The sequence below is a fragment of the Drosophila mojavensis genome, unplaced genomic scaffold (genome assembly GCF_018153725.1).
Source record: "Drosophila mojavensis isolate 15081-1352.22 unplaced genomic scaffold, ASM1815372v1 contig_74, whole genome shotgun sequence".
NCBI classification, from domain to species: Eukaryota; Metazoa; Arthropoda; class Insecta; order Diptera; family Drosophilidae; genus Drosophila; species Drosophila mojavensis.
Genome location: NW_025318899.1, coordinates 6,145,694 through 6,165,143, shown reverse-complemented (window position 1 = coordinate 6,165,143; position 19,450 = coordinate 6,145,694). Strand labels below are relative to the sequence as shown.

The 19,450-nt window shown below is 41.7% G+C and overlaps 4 protein-coding genes across 5 annotated transcripts; 2 read left to right on the top strand and 2 right to left on the bottom strand.

Moving 5' to 3' along the window:
* Positions 1–144: 144 nt before the first annotated feature.
* LOC6581560 (carboxypeptidase B) lies at positions 145–5,974 on the bottom strand. The gene is made up of 5 exons (XM_002007252.3): positions 4,981–5,974; positions 1,151–1,814; positions 966–1,076; positions 732–886; positions 145–549 (listed from the first exon to the last, which is right to left on the bottom strand). The coding sequence occupies exons 1-5, from the start codon at positions 5,094–5,096 to the stop codon at positions 258–260; spliced, it is 1,338 nt and encodes a 445-aa protein (XP_002007288.1). The 5' UTR covers positions 5,097–5,974; the 3' UTR covers positions 145–257.
* Positions 5,975–8,067: 2,093 nt separating this feature from the next.
* On the top strand, positions 8,068–10,637 carry LOC6581559 (keratin, type I cytoskeletal 9). The gene is made up of 2 exons (XM_032731009.2): positions 8,068–8,115; positions 8,180–10,637. Exons 1-2 carry the CDS (start codon positions 8,113–8,115, stop codon positions 10,466–10,468), a joined length of 2,292 nt encoding a protein of 763 aa, XP_032586900.1. The 5' UTR covers positions 8,068–8,112; the 3' UTR covers positions 10,469–10,637.
* Positions 10,638–13,154: 2,517 nt separating this feature from the next.
* On the top strand, positions 13,155–14,950 carry LOC122757470 (carboxypeptidase B). The gene is made up of 2 exons (XM_044009619.1): positions 13,155–13,938; positions 14,010–14,950. The coding sequence occupies exons 1-2, from the start codon at positions 13,387–13,389 to the stop codon at positions 14,841–14,843; spliced, it is 1,386 nt and encodes a 461-aa protein (XP_043865554.1). The 5' UTR covers positions 13,155–13,386; the 3' UTR covers positions 14,844–14,950.
* On the bottom strand, positions 14,929–19,091 carry LOC6581556 (nuclear valosin-containing protein-like). Of its 2 annotated transcripts, none has more exons than XM_044009612.1 (9): positions 18,924–19,091; positions 18,638–18,761; positions 17,901–18,251; positions 17,762–17,854; positions 17,328–17,695; positions 16,018–17,262; positions 15,618–15,950; positions 15,325–15,549; positions 14,929–15,252 (listed from the first exon to the last, which is right to left on the bottom strand). In XM_044009612.1, the coding sequence occupies exons 1-9, from the start codon at positions 18,978–18,980 to the stop codon at positions 15,181–15,183; spliced, it is 2,868 nt and encodes a 955-aa protein (XP_043865547.1). In that variant the 5' UTR covers positions 18,981–19,091; the 3' UTR covers positions 14,929–15,180. The 2 variants fall into 2 exon arrangements, with proteins under 2 accessions (XP_043865547.1, XP_002007284.4); XM_002007248.4 differs by having other exon boundaries at positions 17,762–17,824; positions 18,924–19,090.
* Between the last annotated feature and the right edge of the window lie 359 nt (positions 19,092–19,450).

Genomic DNA, 19,450 nt, shown 5'->3' with positions numbered 1-19,450 from the left:
GATACCAATAATTTAATTTTATCATTTGGACTGCAGACGCTTCCGTTTATGGCTGGCGATAAAACAAATATCATGAACATGAATCGTTCAGGGCTTCAAGTCATAGCGAACTGGTTCAATAAGTGAACAAAGTATGGGTTTTTCTTTTTCTATTTGTTTATCTTTAATGCCTAATAACGACGACAATAATTAGTTTAATTAAAAATTATAAATTCAATTGGCTAAATGCTAAAGATGTTCAGTGGGGACCGCACAACTTAATACAGGCTAACGTGCCGAATGAACTCGATAAAGCCGGCAAATGTCTCCTTGCAGACGTGGATGATGTCAAAGGGGGACACATGGAACTCCTCACCGGGTAGCTCAAGCGTGTAGGACAAGGGTATGCCCAGACTGCCATAGGCAAAGTCATCCAGACTGCCAGAAGCCTCATAGAGTATGGAGGCTGAGGTGCCGACGGTATAGCGGGTGCCGCGATATCTGCCGATTTGGTTGGCGGCTCTCAGCGCCACCGAGCGCAATGTGGCCACAGTGGGTGGCACAGTGTTTCTATATGAGAAAGAGAGAGAGAGAGAGAGAGATAGAGTGAGATATATATATAAAGGCAACAATTTGTTGGTGTGAAACTGTTTACAATTGGATACAGATAGAGTGCGGCAGGCAGGGGAAATATTTGGTTTTTAATTGCTTTTGGCAATTAATTGAAAAAGTAAATTGAATTTCTTACACACCTCGCATAGCCGTAGGGATAAAAAATGAATTTGCCGAATGAGTGAACATCCAGGCTGAGCTTCACACGATGACGATTGAATTCCAAATAGCGCACCACAGCCGCTGTTTCCGGCTCCGAGTTGGGCGAGGTGCCCGAATAGACCTCCGAGCAGTGCTATTTGTATATATATTAAAAGTGGAAATTGTGCTATGAATGAAGGTCAAAGTCAAGTGCAGAATGGAAGGTCGCTTACATTCTGGCTGGCGCCCTGATAGTTCCAGTGGTTGCCAAAGTTGCGATTAATATCGACGCCGGTGCACGAGAGGCCAGCATAGCGATGACGATTCTTGCGCCAAAAGCGATCCTACAGATCAAATAAGATCAGATAAATAAGATGAGTCAGACAAACATCTAAAATTCTTTAGGCTAGTTACTTACCGTAGTATGTGTATATTCATAGCCATCGGGATTCACGAGTGGCACTAGGAACACCTCCACATCGTTTAGCACACGCTGGAAGGCACGCAAGTTGGTGAGCAGCTCATAGGCCAAATACAGAACCGTCTGGGTCGTGATCCACTCCCGGCCATGTGTAGCTGCCTGTATGTAGGCGACGCGACGCGGACGCACACGCTGGTTGAGGGAAATCGATAGAGCCGCGATATGACGACCCTCGCTGGAGCGACCCAGGGACTCGTAGCGACAGTATAGGGGATACCGTGCGGCCAGGTTGCTCATGAAGTTGAGGATCTCGTGATAGCGCGGAAATCTCGAAAAGAAGCTGCGCGCCTGACGACGCTTGCGACTGTGCGGCCGATCGGACTCACAATCTCCGGGCTGGCATTCCTCGTACTCATCCTCTTCAGCATAGGTGCTGTTGCCCTCCAGCGATGCCATCAGGTCCATCAGTGGCTGTGTCTGATACTGCACGTCCAGCTCCAGCAGGCGTGACTCGAGCTGCGGCTTACGTTTGGGACCCACCGTCAGGACGGACATGTTCCGTGTCAACAGCCAAAAATCGACTTCCGTATCGTTTGTCTGCAGATCGACCATATACTGAAAGGCGCTCTCATCGCCATGCTGCACCGTGTACTTGGTATAGCTAATGGAAGTTATGAATGAAAAAAAAATTAATTTTTGCAGAGAATAATTATGATAATAATAGTAGTACATTAATTATAAATAATTGTGACTAGACTGAAGAATGCTTGGTATTCTGCTATCTGCATTTAATGGCTCATTTATCATCTTCATATTCATATGAATTCATCTTTTACTTTTTATAAGCATATTAAACATCTTGATAGTATCCAACTAGTTGATACTCGGTCTAAAAAAGACACACAATATGAATTGCTCATGTCTTCAGCTTAGAAGAACGCATCGAAAAATATGGAATGAGCAATACGGATATGGAATAAACTCACAGAGATCTTATCATACCCATTTGTAGATACAGATACAGTAGCTATATTAATATCATATCATATAACAAATTTGCCGTAAAAGCTCTATAAATATATGTCAATCAAATATTTAACAGAATTTGAAATATTTATACAACAAAAATCATTTCTTATTGGGTAATTCCAATTACCTGCAATTATATCTCATTTATGGGTGAATAGAAAATCCAATTAAAATTTCAGAAAAAACCCTAAACAAATACGAATCTCTTGGTCTAATTGGATAACAAAATTAATTTGTGGCGCCCAAAAATGAGTTGTTGATTCACAAATTTATGCAGAATGAGCTCGTTCTCGTTGTCGTCGCCTGGCCAATTGGCGTTTTGCCACCTCGCATGAATTTGTGGCCAATTTATCATTTCGAAAAATTCCACAACAAGATGAAGCAACAAGCTGACTGGCCCACAAAATATTGAATATCTATGCATATTCATCATATGCAGCCGCAGCTAAAAGAGAAGAAGCAGATAAAGGCGAAGGCGTAGGCGGGGCGGGGGCGGAGACTGCGGCGCAGCAGGTAGCAAAACAGAAGACAAAGATGCGGCTAATCACGTGTGGCAGTCGACGGACGGCATACAATGAATGATATATAATTAAATTAAACGCCCGCCAACAATGTTATACGCCGGCTATACATGCATACATATACATATGTATCTGAGCGAAGGCGAGGGCAAAATGTGGTCAAAGGCAGAGACTTAGCCAATTGGGTATACATGACTTGCACATAGCCCATAGACATTGTCTTTAAAGGCCGCGTTTTGTTCAATCTGAACTACAAAATCGATAATTATCGATTATTGTATTAATATTGACGTCATAATAGAGAATAATTAGTAGAGATGGCCTCCATAACTCGATTGTCTTTGGGATTTTACTACACTACAAATAATACCCTGTAATTAATACACAATACAGCTCTAAAATTCATTTACTAAAAGTGCTATCAAAGCATATCCTATAAATATAGCTCTGTAGAGACATTAGAATATTGATGCCTTAGCAAAAACCTTTTTTAATATCGATATTTATCGATTGTTGAAATTTTGTGCATTGAACTTTCAACAACTTAAAGCCAATATACCCTTTCTTGCTCTTCAATGCATCTAAAGTGGATTATAAACACAGCGGGAACTACTAACTAATTTTTCATTTTTACATAAAGAAACTGTTTTTGATTGGATAAAATATCGTTTATAATTTTATTGTTGTAATTTTCCTTAAATTATAAGCAAATGATGCTCTATTGTTGACTGCTGATTGTGACCTTGTCAAAATCATATCGATGCATATATTAAACATCTATTTCTAAAAATTTCAATTTCAAACGTTTCGCGCTGCACCAACAACATCAAAAATACTAATAATAAATAAATAAAAGACAAAAGCAACGGAAGGAAGCAAACGTTTTGCGTGCTAATTAAATATCAAGTTGAATGTTTTTTTTATTTTTTCGTTTTGCCTTTGCTTTTGTTTGTTTTCATTTTCATTTTCATTTTGATTTGCAGCACGAACAGCAGCAGCATCACAGCTTCAGCTGTTTGCATGCATCGCGTATACGCCCTGTGCGCCCCGCATCAACTCAGTGAAGCTGTGAATTGGCTTAAAACATATTTTAGCAAACATTTGCACAGCGATCGCATTTGGCATTTGCATGACACATTTGCTCTTGTCATCGTCGAGTCGTCAATGAAACCGACTTTTTGTCATGGGCGTGGCCAGTTTAGGGTTTGCTTTGTCAACTTGCTTCGAGCTGGACAGCGCTTAGTCCAAGCTCTAATGTTAATGACTGCGTTTAATCGCTGGCATTGACACTCAATAGTGTTAACACTTACATTTAGCTATATTCAAATCTATGTATATATAAATTTTTTTGTAAATAAATATAAATATATATTTATTTTTATTTTTAAACTTTTTCTATAGCCAAACAGTTGACATTTGAATAATTTTTCGGTCATCTAGGCTAATATATAAAAAAACTTTGTTACAAGCTTTAGATATGCCTTTTAGCTTAGTTTTTTATTAACTTAACCATTATTTGCAGCTCTCTCTTCAGCCAACGTTGCCTAAATTTGAATTTTAATGTTTAAGAAAACGCCACAGATTCTTTTATTATATTTTTGCTGACTGGCTTTTCATTTTTTTTTTTTTTATTATTTTAAAATTTTTTATAGAATCAGCAGAATGTTTTCTACCTAATCTTTGAGAAATTACTAAAATTTTTAAAAATAAAAAAAAAACTGTAACAAAAATTAGAAAACATCATAACAAGTTATTTTTATTTTATTGTAAAGTTTTCAGATTGAACTATACTATCCAAACATATGATTTTTATATATAGCTATACGAAGTCTAAATGTCACATCTAAGTTATATTAATTCTAGGTGAAGTCTGTAGTATTTTAGGAACCCAATGTAAATACTCATTCCATTAAGGAATCACGCCTAAAGCATAAAATCGCAGCTAAAATCTCAGAAACTATTAAACCTTTTGCTGCCCTGCTAATTCCAGACAAAAAATACCCATAGCTCGATTCAATATTTTGCATTTCATAAAAAAAAAAATAACTCTTTTATGAAGTAAAAGTCTAAACCAGTTTAACAACTAGCCGGCACTCAAAATTAAAATTATTAAAATAAAAAAAAATAAAAAAGAATAAATGAATTAAGTGAGCTGCTTGATTAATGAGCATGAGAAATTTACGAAAGAAAAAAATATATATATAATTTATATAATATATATATGTGATATATGTAGATATATGTATACTGTTTATTTGTAACTATTGTGTTAATTACCCTTCATAGCCGGCCAGATTGTTGAAGCTGCTGCTACTGCTGCTGCTGCTGCTGTCGATGGAGCACGTCAAGACGGCGAGGCAGAGCCACAGGCTGCACACGATTTTATAAAACATTGTGCACTTAAGCAATTGGCCACAGCAGCTGTTTGTTTGTTTGCTTTTGTTTTATTGTAAATTTTCTTTCTATTTGCTTATGCGCAATTATGTATTAAAATATGCAGCTGTGCGCTGATTGAGGCATGAATGCCTTTGCCTATTTGCTTAAACACTGTATATGTAATAATTGAATAAATATTATATCTTCTTTAGCTAGTTGCACTTGAGAAACTTATGTAATAGTCGCACACTGAGAAACTAAACTGAATTCAAGTTGAATTTTAAATTGAAGCCGAACGCGATCCGTTTCGTATGCTTCATCTCCAAAGACTGTTGAGCGCTCAGCGGCGTGGCTCAGAAAGAAGACGTTGCTAAAGCCACACACAAAACCCGAAAAAAATGTTTTCGTATCGTTTATATGTCTGATTTTTGTTGTTGTGGTTGTTATTTTTATTTTTTAGAAAAGTGAGTGTCAAGGTCAGTTGTCCAGTTCAGTTCACTTTGTCGGTCCAAACAGCAGCAGCAGCGCCGAAGACTCCAAAGATGTTTGTAAACGCGTCACGAGACAAAATACGGAAAGGGGTTTTTTTTGTGATTTTCGGATTATTTATTTATTACTTTTCCAATAGGTTGCGCGGCACGCGTCGCCGTTTCTTATTGGATGCCAATTAGAATCTGCTTGGTTCTTCGGCCAATTTGAATTGAGTTTTGCATAATTTATGCCACAGTTGCTAAGAAGTTCGAATTAATGTGATTTGGGTTTTGTTTCTGTTTTTTTTTTTTATTATATTTTTAAATTAAACTTAATGTATTTTTTATTTTCTTTAAAATTGCTGTTGAAACAAGTTTGGACAATTTTGATCACTTTTTGTTGTTATCTGCGCACAATTGATTTTTTTTTTTTTTTTTTTTTTTTTTTTTTTTGGTCTAGTTCGGTTTTTGATCTTTGCATCCGTGTGGTGCGGGTCTTGAAACGATTCTGAAGCCGTTACTTGTTTATTTACTGGTTTTTATAGAGGAACTTGAACCATGCTTATATACAAATAGATATAGATATGTATATATATAGATATCTTGTGTGTATTGTGCTCTGGGCAAACTTTGCGCTTTGTCTTCCTAATGTCACGGTCTGACATGAAGACAGAGAGCCGTTGGCCATACCATGAACGGCATATGGCCGATTCCTGTTCTAAGCAAATTGAAAGGTTTTTTTTTTAAGATGCGCAGACAATTCTGTTCGCTGAACTAAATGCGAGCAGTGAGCAAGGTCAATTTGGTAATCTAGCCGGAAGCTAAATATTATTAATACCGACTTGTGGCCACTCGAAAATAACAAATACTTGCGCTTCATTACAGTTAGCTCCCGATGAGCTATGAATAATAAAAAATAAAAAAAAAAGACAACAACAAGAAACGAGCGTGGTTCGAGTTCATTAAAACCTAAAGTGTGTCGGGCATTTGCCCAGCATCAGGGCTAACAGAAGCCATTCACAAAGTTAACGAATGCCACTTGAACAAAATTGAAGAAGATATTCATTTGGATGATGACAAGCTCTACGCATTGGATTCCATTTATGCAGATGTCTATAATGTATTGAAATATATTTTCGAATTGCTTCGACACTCGCTTCTGTCGCTTCTGGCACTTCCGCTCGATCGGTTATAATTTCATTTGATCTTCGATCATCGAGTCACTCGTTCTGCAATCTCTTAACAAATATGAATGGTTCAAAAACTTAAAAACTCACATTTCCGGTGCGATACTAAAACTTAAATCTGCATTTTAAATTTTTTTCGAGCATCTAAGACGCTTTAGTGGCTGCGATCGCCCGTCTATCTGGCTTAATTTGTAGACACGTTTTGAGGTTCTAAATCATTTTCAACAACTTTAATGGATTCTAAGTCTGATGCTCAGGGCATTCAACTTTTACGCCACGAAATAAAAGCCCCTAGAAACACAATTCTTATTTGATAATCCCATTATCTAACCAACCCATATAGATTCAAATCGCATATCAGTCAAGGCATACTAAAAACGAGTTTTCATCTATACCCTATACAAATCGAAGAGAGCTAGGTTATTAATAATGAAAAGCAAAATGCACTTATATGCAAGTTTTTAATTTAAATTTGTAAACATAATATATGTTTGAAATGATCCCAAATTTTCCAGAAAACTGAAGGTGAAGAAGCCCAAACGAAATTGAGAGAAGTAAAATAACATTTGATTGTGCAAAGACAGCATATCTTGCAGTCTAATACTTTTTGTCTGCCAATTTCGTCTTGTTGATGTCTTTTGCAACGCCCCGATAACCAAACAAAAGCCACGACCTTAACCATGAAAATAATATTTATGTACTCACTCACAGAATATTTCAATATAATGTCTTTATAGAGAAACAAGTTTGTTTTATTCATGATAGGCAGAAGATATCTACTATATATAATAATTAGTCATTAGAGAGACTTCTATAGTCTATAGACTATTGACTATATTACTGGATTTAATTGTAAAATACTCTTGTATGACAGTCTGTCATTCTCTGTATCTTTCTCTTTCTTTCTGTTTATGTTTCTCTCTTAAAAATGAAAGTGAGGAAGAAATTGAACAGAAACTCGTTCTTCTTAACTTTCCCTTTTCGATGTCTCTCAGGCTTCTCTCTATTTCTCTTTCTAAATGTTTCGCAAACTCTGTCACCCTCTCTCCTTCCCTCTCTCTCTATCTTTCTATCTCTCTCTCTCTCTCTCTCTCTCTATTTCTCTCTCGTTTATCTCCCTCTACATCGATTCGCCTCTATCTCTTTCTATCGCTTCTTATCTCTCTTTCATTCTCTCCAAATATTTAGGGCATAGTTCCCTTATGCGTTTTCTGCATACTCCAGTAGCACATCTCGGCAATTAGAGCCGAAGGCATGCAAATCGAATTTATTCCAGAGTGTTCATCGACTCCATCGAATGCTCTCCAGCATTCGAGTCAGTTTGACCGAGTCCCTTGAAGCTGCCGCATCGAGAAGCGCAAGAAACAAGCCAAACAATGGTGAGTGCACAGGAATACCTAGACTAAAATAAAATAGTATATAATATTCGATTTGAATATGCAGTTATTGGTGACGTCGCTGCAGCTCTTCTTGCTGCTCTTATCAGCGCCACGGCAGTTGGTCGCTTTCAGATATTCCGACTATGAAGACGTTGGTTTTTATGGGGCACGTGGCGCAAATGCGGAATGTAACGCCCACATGGTAATTAAGAGCTGGATAAATGAGCAGATTCTGACGAATGCAAAGTTAACCAGTTTCAACCTAAACTTGGGCAAGATGCTGGAGGCAATAAATAGCACGAATCCCAATCAGGCCGGAGAGGAGCATTGCTGTTTCTACGAGAATCGAACGATGAATACTGTATTCGCAGGCCTAGGGAATCTGTCGGCCATCAGCGATACGCCCAATGTCAACCCACTCGAAGCAACTGGCGATTTGGGCAAAGATCTGGACATCATTTTGGATCAAATGAAAGCAATATCATCGAAGAAAATGAAAACTTGCTGCGAGCAATTGGCGGAAAATCTGAAAGCAGTCGAAGCTGATTTGTTGAACAAACTGGAGGAGCTACGCAAGAAAATGAAGCAACAGCACGGAGATGTCAACAGCCAAACAAATGAGCTAAAGCAAAAGCAAACCGATCTAGAGAATCAATTGAAGAATGTCACGAATCGCATCGAACAGCTGGAGAAGCAGCAGAACGTCAACAAAGAGGAGGCGGCTAAATGTTGCAAGGAGTTGAACGACAAAGTGAATGAATTGAAGACGCAGCTAGAGCAAGCCAAAGCTGAGGCTAGCGAGAAAGCCAAACAGCTGGAGAAGGACATCAACGATCTAAATCAGAAGCAACAGGAGCATGCGAATAAGTTGAATATTCTACAAAAAGAAACCGAGAAACAAATGACAATTATTTCTCAAACTACTCGAGTTTGCATTGATAACTGTGGAAGTGGAACAGGTGGAAACGGGAATGGAGGCGGGAGTGGAAGCGGGAGTGGAGGCGGGAGTGGAGGCGGGAGTGGAGGCGGGAGTGGAGGCGGGAGTGGAGGCGGGAGTGGAGGCGGGAGTGAAGGCGGGAGTGAAGGCGTGAGTGGAGGCGGGAGTGGAGGCGGGAGTGGAATTGGAGGTGGAACTGGAAATGGAACTGGAAATGGAACCGGAACTGGAACTGGATCTGGAAGTGGAAGTGGATCAACTGACAATGAAGCATTACTGAACAGAATCAAAGAACTGGAGAAACTGATTTCTAATCTGATCGATAAGTTCAATCAATTGTCCAATATAACAACCGCTATAGCAAATTGTTCGAAAATCGAGTCTGAACTAAACCAAATCCATAATATACTCAATCAACTGGGTAATCAAACGGCAGTAGCGCCAGGAAACAACAATTGTCCCTCCCTGGTGGAATTGCAGACAGAAATTGAAAAGGCCAAGCAGTGCTGCAAGAAAATCGACGAATTGTCCCAGAAACTGGATAACATGATGAAACAAATTGAGGAATTAAATAATAAGTACACAAATCATGTGACACAGCTTGAAACGAGCTTAAGTCAAGTGCAAGAACAGCTCGATAATACTTTGGCACAATTGCAGAATATGTCCATAACAACACAAACATGCCCTAACGGCAATGGAACCGCCAATGGAACCCAGACCCTGGACGATCGCATTACAAATCTACAGAATCAGCTTAACTCGCTGAAAAAAATTCTGAGCATAACCCAAATAAATCTCAATAATAATGAAGCAAAGCTCATCCAGGTTGAAAAAACTCTCCAGGAAAAATGGAGAGAATTTCAAATGATAAATGCGGACCGCCTGAGGAATGCGAGCGAATTCAAGGAGCAGATGGAGAATCGATTGAATGAACTGCAGCTCCTATTGAGCAACAATTCAAGTAAGCCCGATCAAAACCTAATTGAGCGCATTATTAAGTTGGAAAAGCTACATGAGGAAATGCGAGTGGATATAGAGAGGATACTTAAGCTGGAAAAGATGTTTTCAGATCTGGAAAATCAGCTTCAAGCGACGCTGCAAAAGCTGCAAGACAACGATGCAAAGTTTAAAGAATGTGCCTTGAGATGCTCAAAGTTGGATGAGCTGAATGATCTGATCGATCGCTTGGAAGACGTGGAGAAGCTTGTTTTAAGTACGCCAGGTCGGCCAACAACAGCAACCAAAACCACCACCACCACCACCGCCACCACCACCACTAAAGCAAAACCCAGACCAAGCACTCGCGAAATCATTAACTACGTCAAGCCCACTCGATATACTGGGGCTATCAGCATATTAGGCAGTGCTGACGATCCCATAGTTATATATGAGCGACAAAAACGGCAAGTATAAACGGGAAAGATAAACGAGAAGTATAAAAATATTATGCTGAAAAATGTTCTTCTAAAACCATGCAATTAATCAAATTTTTCCATCGGAAATTCTTTAATCATATTATCTTATATATGATATTTTTAACCTTTTGATCGAATTATATAAAAATTTGCACACGCTTAACAGATGTATATAAGCCTTACTGTATTTGGTTAGTGAAGGGGTGTAGCAACTATTTTTACCGTGACCGTAAGACAGTATAGTAATTAACCTTTCTTTCAGCCACGAATATAAATGTTCAATAACAGAGACGTCTCATTTATTTTTGCCACGACTGTAAATGTGCGCCACGATAATTAAGATAAGTTAACTGAGAGGGACTGCTAGGCTTTCTTTTTGACATGGCTATAGGCATTACTAAATAGCACAGCATACTCGTTTATTTATGCCGTGACTGTACGGCGTCAACGGGTTTAATGAAACAGAATACAAACTATGCTTTAGTAATGGCAATCCGCTGATGCCTCATCGAAATAGCGTGATCGATGGGTGTAACTATTATTTTTGCCTTGACTGTAACTTTTAACATACATTAGGCAACGAGCATAATTAAGAGAATCACGCCCATGCCATGACTGTAGCTGTTAACCCAGACTATGGCAGTAGGTTAACGAAGGCATCGGAACACCTTGACTACCTGTCCGATTTGAGCAAAGTTAAATTGCCTTGCCAAACAGCAAGGACATAAATATGCAGGCAAAGTGAACTATTTTCCGACAAATCCTTGATGTTGTTGTTATTGTTATTGTTTGCTGTTGCTGCAGGCTGACATTGTTCGTTTCGTTGAAGTTATTTTCACATAATTGCTGGAATTTCGTTAATTTGTAGCCAATTTTATTTCGTCATCAAATGCCCTAATAGAACCCACACAGACATGGCTCAAAGGGATTCCAAAGGACATTTGGTTACACTGGAGCCCAGGCAGACTCTTTTCGTATTTGCCATTCCGAAATGCAAAACTTTTAGCCCTTTTATTTTCGCCAACATGCTAATGACATAATGTGCATACTTCAGAAACGCCCCCTAACAGGAGCGAGCGACCTGTCTGGTTCCTTGCGTGTCTCCGGCAAGTAGAACCAACAAAAAAAAATTGAAAATGAAAAAAGAAAAACATTCAGAAAACAAGGGAATAATTTTAGTTTGTTAAGGTAAGTGATGGACTAATAGATAACCTTAAAAATCTTTTAAAATATATCAAATATATTAATATATGGGGTCTATATAGCCCACTTTAATTTACTCTCACTCAAAAATAAAATCTTTCCATTTTCCCATGATTCTAAATACAGCTTACAGGGTATCGCTTAGCGACGCTTTCCTTATGCAGCTGCCAGACGTAAATTTATGGCAGTCACTGTGTCAGGAAGTTGACTAAAAGACCGTTAAATGAAAATCAACACGAACCTTGTTTTCTGTATAAATCAACTGGTTGCGTCGCAAACGATGTTTCCTCTAAATGCATTCATATGAATGTGAATACACACATATATACCAATGACTTTATATATATATGTGTATGTATGTTGAATGGAGTATATACACATGTTCCGACTCCGCGTAGTTTTTGACATTTGCGTTGACGTTTGTCGGCCAACCAGCTACACTGTCCAACCTAATAGTGGAATATACGGTTAATACGAGAATGCCGTAAAGAAAGTATATACACAATGCAGATGCCTTCTTTCAGTAGTCAACTTGATGTGAATAGTGAGGCTTGTGTATATTCAAAATTTCCAGCCTCTAGCTGTTGAGGCCAACGAGATTACCAAGTTCATACGGATGGGATGATGGAGAAAGGTACATGACTAGATCTATACTTGTCCTGATCAAGAAGATTCAAGAAAATTCTGCATAGTTATATAGCTTCATAAATCAAATCATATATAGGAGATTTTTATAATTAACTGCAACAGTCTGGATATAACCGAGTCGGATATTTCCAACTCTACCGCTATTCTGCATTATGAACTTTCCAGGTAATTTCTCATGTAGTCCAGTGTTATTTAGAGGCAATCTGGAAAATGATTTTTGTAGTCAGAAATGCTTTAATTCGCATTCGCTAGGCTCGATCCATGGGGCATATGCTGCTGCTACGTTGCTCCGTTTCCGGAACGACACGCCAGTTGTGGAGCTGTAGGCCTTGTTTATTTGCATAGCTCGTGCCTGCGCTTTTGGCCACCCACTTACCATCTATCTCTCTCTCTCTCTCTCACTCTCGCTCTTGCTCTGTCTCTGTCTCTGTCGCTATGTTGTCTGACATTTAGCATATTTGCGTTTCTGTGGCAGCGACTGCCAAATGCAGCCAGGATATACAAGCAGGATATACAAATCCAATTCCGCATTACAACAACAAACTCTGCCGTGCCCAACTTATTAAACGTTGTCGCTGCTCCAATTTAGCAAACGCCCACGATATGGATGTGGATGTGGCTGTGGCACTATTTCCAGTGCATCGTTTGATAAAAACTCTGGCTGGCAGTCCGTTAGGGTCACACAATGGCTGTTGGGCCCAAAGGACTCGCACGTCTCGTCCTTGTCGAGCAGCTGCTGCAGGAGGTACGATTTCCGATTTCCGATTTCTATAGAAATTTTCCCTTTTCTTTCTGTTTGTTTGCTCGTTCGTTTGTTCGTCCGCCTTCCAGCAGGCCTTGGCCAGCCAGGCGGAAAAGTGTTTCAACATCGACAAATTCCGTATTCGAATCACAGTTCTTTTTGTATTTCTGTGTCTACACTCGTTTATTTACAAATTTTTAGTGCTTATATAGTTTAGTTTCCCGACCACTCTTGCAACACTCAACATTTATGTACTTGACACATTCATAACTAATTTTTATCATATCCAAATCCCACCCATCCACACCCAACATAAATTGGAAATGCAAAACACTACGAAACGCGCCAAGAAGAAGGCACGCGCCGGTCCGAGGGTAACCCAGGTGCCGGTGCCCCCTCACAATGCACGCCGTGTGATCATACCCCGGCCGGATGTGCTGCACACCTATCTGGAGTACAATCAGATCAATCAGTATTTGGAATACATTGTGCACAAGTACTCCAATTTCGTGAAGCTCTACACGCTGGGCTTGACGCACGAGCGGCGAGAGGTGCGCGCCCTAGAGATCAATTGGAATAATCCGGATAATGTGGAGCTGTCGTCCGTGATGCGTCTGCAGGCGGCCAAGATGGCGGACGTCCACAGAAGTACGGGAGCGAAGGGGCCCCTCGTATTGCCCGGCGACAAGAATCGCAACATCATTTTCATTGAGGCCGGCACCCATGCCCGGGAGTGGATTACGGTTAGCACCTGCCTCAATTGCATCTACCAGCTGACGGAGCGATACACGCGCAACATCGAAGTGCTGCGAAATCTGCGCTTCATCATTGTGCCGCTCGTGAATCCCGATGGCTACGAGTATTCGCGGACGAAGGTAGGAGTCTTAGCCTCTCCAGCATTATCAATCAGCTTCTCCATCCTCATCCATCCTTACTCCCCCCACAGAATCGTAATTGGCGTAAGAATCGCCGTCCACAGAAATCGACCAAAATTGTGGGCGCCGACTGCAATCGCAATTACGACATATTCTGGGAGTGCGGACCCGTGAGAACCAACCGCAATACATACAAAGGCGAACGTCCGTTCTCCGAGCCGGAGACACGCGCCATGCGCAACATCCTCGATACCCTGGCGCCCAATCTGTTGTTCTTTCTCTCGCTGCACTCGTATGGCCAGAGCATCATGTATCCATGGGGCTATTGCCGCGAGGCTCCATATCACTGGCGTGAGCTCCACACGCTGGCCACCACTGGACGGACGGCCATCAAGACGTACAATGGCCGGGAATATCGTACGGGCAGCATTAGCTGCCTGACCAAACGCACCATTGCCGGCTCCGTTGTGGACTACGTGTACGGTGTGTTGAAGGCGCCACTGGCGCTGGTCATGGAGCTGCCCTCACGCGAGCTGGGCTTCCAGCCGCCCGTTGAGATGATCAGCCAGATTGGCCACGAGAGCTGGTTCGGCATACGTGAGATGTGCAAGAGCGCCTTCGATTTGAGGCAGAGCATCAAGCGAGACGAAGAGCCGGTGGCGCCCAGGCCGCCGGCTGCTCACAGCACTTCCGGCACCGGCGATACGAATGCTAGCCACGCCAGTGACACCAAGAAGAAATCACTCAAGAAGAAGAGCAGAAAACGCTCCAAACGCTCACTACTAACACAGCACGCCGAAATACTCGAACTGCAGCAGCGTCACATGGACGCCGCCCAGATGCCGCCGCGATCGCTAACGGCGCCGGTACGAATACGTCGCGGCCAGGGCGATGGACCATCCTAGAGGATTATCCTTATCCTTACCGTCGTCTGTGTGTGTGTGCGTGCGTGTGTAGTACATGTTTATAACGAGTTTATATACAAACGGCTTGGGCTTGGTCCCAAAGTTGAGTTCGCTTGGGCATTTTTATTCTGTATGTGTGCTTAGTAGGTTGTAGTGTAGTGTGTAGTGTGTAGGTTGATGTATGGGTGTATGCATGTATATATGTATAACTTGGTTTTTGTACATTGTAAATCAAATGAGGAATATGCATGCAATCTCCGCGATTGCTGCCTGTGTGTGATTGCTTAAATACTAGTACAACAGTGTGTGTGTGTGTGTGAGTCACTAATTGAGATATTCATTTGGTCTCAAAAGAAGGCATACGCGGTGCAGCATACTTCTGACGCAGCTTCTCATACACCTTGCGATCCTGTTGAGAGGCAATAGGAAACATTTTAATCAATGAGTATATCCCAGCTGGTTAAAGCTATGCTATGCTTACCTGCTCGCTAACCGAGGGACGCAGCTGCTTGAGTGCCTCCTCGAAATGCTGTTGGCGCACGCACAGATCGTCCACTGTGGTGTTGCCGCTGTTCAGCGATTGGCGCAGCGCGAACATGGACGCCTGTTTGACCAGTCCGGCCAAATCGGCGCCCGTATAGCCATCTGTTTTGGCAGCCAACGCCTCCAGATTCACATCATCCGCCAGCACTGGACGCTTGCCATTCTATATGTGTACAAAAGGGTCTTCTATTAGTAAATATAGTCAAGAATCTAATTCCAATCTCTGCTCACCTTCGTGGTAGCTTTCAATATATCCACACGCTCCTGCTCTTGCGGCAAGCCCACATAGAGTATGGTGTCTAAACGACCCGGACGCAAAATAGCCGGATCTATGATATCCGGTCGATTGGTAGCAGCCAGTATATAGACACCTTTGCGCTCCTCCACTCCATCCATTTCCGTGAGCAGCTGATTGACAATGCGGGTGCCGGAATTGTTGCCATCGCCTCCGTCCGACCGCTTGGGGCACAGCGAATCGAACTCATCGAAGAAGATCACACAGGGCGACGAGTTGCGAGCACGTTGGAAACAAGCGCGCACTGCACGCTCGCTCTCGCCCACATACTAAAATCAAATTAAGATTTGAGTTTAGCCACGCAAATTGGGACTTGTTTAAAGTCAGCTCACTTACCATGTTCATGAGTTCAGGCCCCTTAACGGATATAAAGTTAATGCCCGCCTCATTGGCTATGGCCTTGGCTAACAACGTCTTGCCACAGCCTGGTGGTCCGCAGAGCAGCACGCCGGAGGGCGCCTCCAGGCCGAGGCGTACTAACATATCGGGATACTTTACAGGCGCCAGCACAGCTAGCTTCAGTTCCTCGCGTATGTCATGCAGCGAGCCAATATCCTCCCATGTGGTGTCCGGCACAGTGATGAAACCTTCGCGTTTGGCGGAAGGTTGTATGAGCTTAACAGCGGCCATGAAATCATCTAAAGTCAGACAGAAGTTCGGATCGGCAAATTCCTCTGGCGGATTGTCCAAGAAATTTGTCAACTCAGCCAACGTTGGCTCGTAGAACTCTTCGAGCTCAGCAGGCGACTTGTCTGGCGTTTCGACTTGCTGCTTGGTTTCAGATTCGGCTTTTTCAGCTGACGCATCAGTTTCCTTCTCGTCCACATCCATGGAATCATCTTCATTGGCCTTCTCACCATTTATGGCTTCTGCATTTTCTTTATCCGACTTTGGCTTTTCTGCTTCCCCGCCCGTCTTCTCCGCATCAGCTGGCTTCTCAGCATCTGTTGGCTTCTCAGCCTCTGCTGGCTTCTCCTTCTCCTTCTCCGGCTCAACGGTCTCATCGTCGTCTAGCGTAACCGTTGTCATATTCATTTCATTAGCTGCATGCAGCTCACGAAACTTCTTCATCGATCGTCGTTTCACAGCGATTGTGGCGGCACGCGAGACCAAAGCCAACAGATCAGCGCCCACATAGCCAGGCGTTAGTTCAGCAATTTTATCATAGTTCAGCTTCGGGTCAACGGACAAACCCTCGCACTGTATGCGCAAGATTTCACGTCGTTCTTTGCGCGATGGTATGTGTATGGCGATTTCATGGTCGAAGCGTCCAATGCGACGCAGACCCGGATCCAATGTGTCCGGCCGTGTTGTGGCAGCAATAACAACAACTGATTGTCCGAATTCAGTACTCTTTAGCTGATCCAAGCTGGTGATGAGCTGTGAGACAATTCGTCGCTCCATATCCTTGGATGCCCACTGACGATTGCCCGCAATGGCATCGATTTCATCAATGAAGAGCACACATGGTGAATTATCAATTGCCTGCTCGAAGACATCACGTATACGCTCCTCCGATTCACCAGAAATGCCTCCAATCAACTCCGTGGCCGGCACCTCAAGCAACGGCATTTTTAATTGCTAGATTGATATAGTAATATATATATTATAGTACATAAATTCATGATTAAATGATATATACGTACGCCCGCAATGGCACGCGCTAAATAGGTTTTGCCACAGCCCGGCGGTCCGTGCAGCAGGAGGCCACGCGATGGCAGCAAACCCAATTGGAAATAGAACTCCGGTGATTTGATATGTATAAGCATTTCGCATAGCTCTTTCAGTGTGCCATCCATGCCACCAATATCACGGAAACTCTCTGTGATGCGTGTCACATCCAATTCCTTTTTGTATTTGCGAATACGCATCTGCTGCTGATGATGATGTTGTTGTTGCTGCTGTTGCTGCTGTGAAAACTGTTGGTGCTGTTGATAGCCATGCGAGGGTCCATGATGAGATGGCTCCTTGCTGGATCCAGCGTCGCAATTGCCTTTGCCAAGATTGGCCACATCTGAAAGACCAGACAGTAGTCATTTAATATAGAACTAGCAATTAATTATCTCTAAAACCTGCTCACATTTCTTCGACGGCATTTGATTAGCTCCGCTATTGCCGCCAGTTAGGTTATCCTGTCGCACCCCTGCAAGCAAGTCAAATAGAGATGTTTTACCTATTAAGGCATAAGTTAGAGTGCTCGCACTATTGTTGATTCTTACCCTTCTTGGCCAGCACTGCTGCCGCAGTCTGACTCTGATCCATGGGTCGTTTGAGCGCTTTGACTGGCGCTATAACCGTGGCACCACCAGCCAAGCTGCCAGCACCATTTGATGGACTTCTGGATTCATCATCGTTCTCATCACCGCTGGAAATGTCAATGGGCTCATTGCTTGGCTTTGGAGTTTGTGAAGCTCTGCGAACTTGTGACTGATTCTGGGTGTACAATCCCTGCATTATATTGTTCATGACGCTGTTGTTGGGCGTCTCTGGTTCGTCTGATAGATAGTATTCCTCTTCTTCAGAACTGCTGGCCTTATCTAAGTTATAGCTTTCGGAAACAATGGAAAAAGCTGAAAAGCGAAAAGCCGAGTAAATGATTTACCAAATGGCTAAATAGTAGTATACTAATAATAGTAGTATAGTAGCAGATAATTATGAACTCGATTCTAAATAAGAAAGATTATTACAATACTTAAACATTATCTATATCGCATGCTTAATAGCAAAGCAAATATGCATCGATTTACAGAAACCGCAGTCTAACTGTTTAGAAGCCGTCTTTTCGGACGCCCTGGTGAAATACGTGCAGTGCAGCATGCTGGCCAGACAGCTCACCCTACTTTGGAACCTACCCCAAAAACAGAATATAATAATACTGGCCAATTAACATTTGTTACATTGCCCTCGTCTGTCCGTCATGCGCAGAGACGTTTGTAATATTTACTTTAATATTTACCTTGATGCACCAGTTGTCTGAATGGTCCAAATTTGCGACGCGAATACTCGGGATATTTGCGCATCAACTCTTTGGTCATCTGCTTCACATCCAAATATGTCTCGTCAATGTGGTCTTCCAAATACTAGAAATGCGAGCAACGCAAGAGAAAAATCTACATTTAATAATTGCAGACGTCTGTCAGAATCTAACCTTGCTTTTGCGATTTTTTTTTTTTTTTTTTTTTGTTTGCCGGTTGTCTGACGTTAAACAGTTAGCGACAGACAGTAATGTATGTGCACATTACCTGCTTCACTCGATTTGTTATTAAATGATCATGCAATAGTGGTTTGACTTTCTTCATATTCTGTGTGGGCAAAATAAGAGCTGCCAAAATTCACACGAGAATTATTTGGCGTTAACCGCTAACAATATGACGCCGACGCTTGGAAGAAGTAGCAATCGCCAGTGACATTCCGCGGAAACTATCGATTACAGCTCGTGATGCGATATGCCAACTGATATAGCACTCATCATTATTTAAAAAATTGTACGTATTGTTATATTGATTACATTTATTTAGAAACTTGAGCATTTAATATATTTCTTAGCTTACTTACAATTTAAAAAGAAAATCGTATAATCTTTTTTTGAACTACTATATACTCTTGTGATTAAAATGATAATAATAAAAAGCACATGTTCCACATTTCGTGACCGTTTTGGCATGTGCGAATCACGCATCTCTAATAAAAACATTTGTGATGTGTGACCAGATATTTGCAAATAAATCAGTATTTGCTAATTGGAATTTGTTTTGCAGCGCGCCAAATA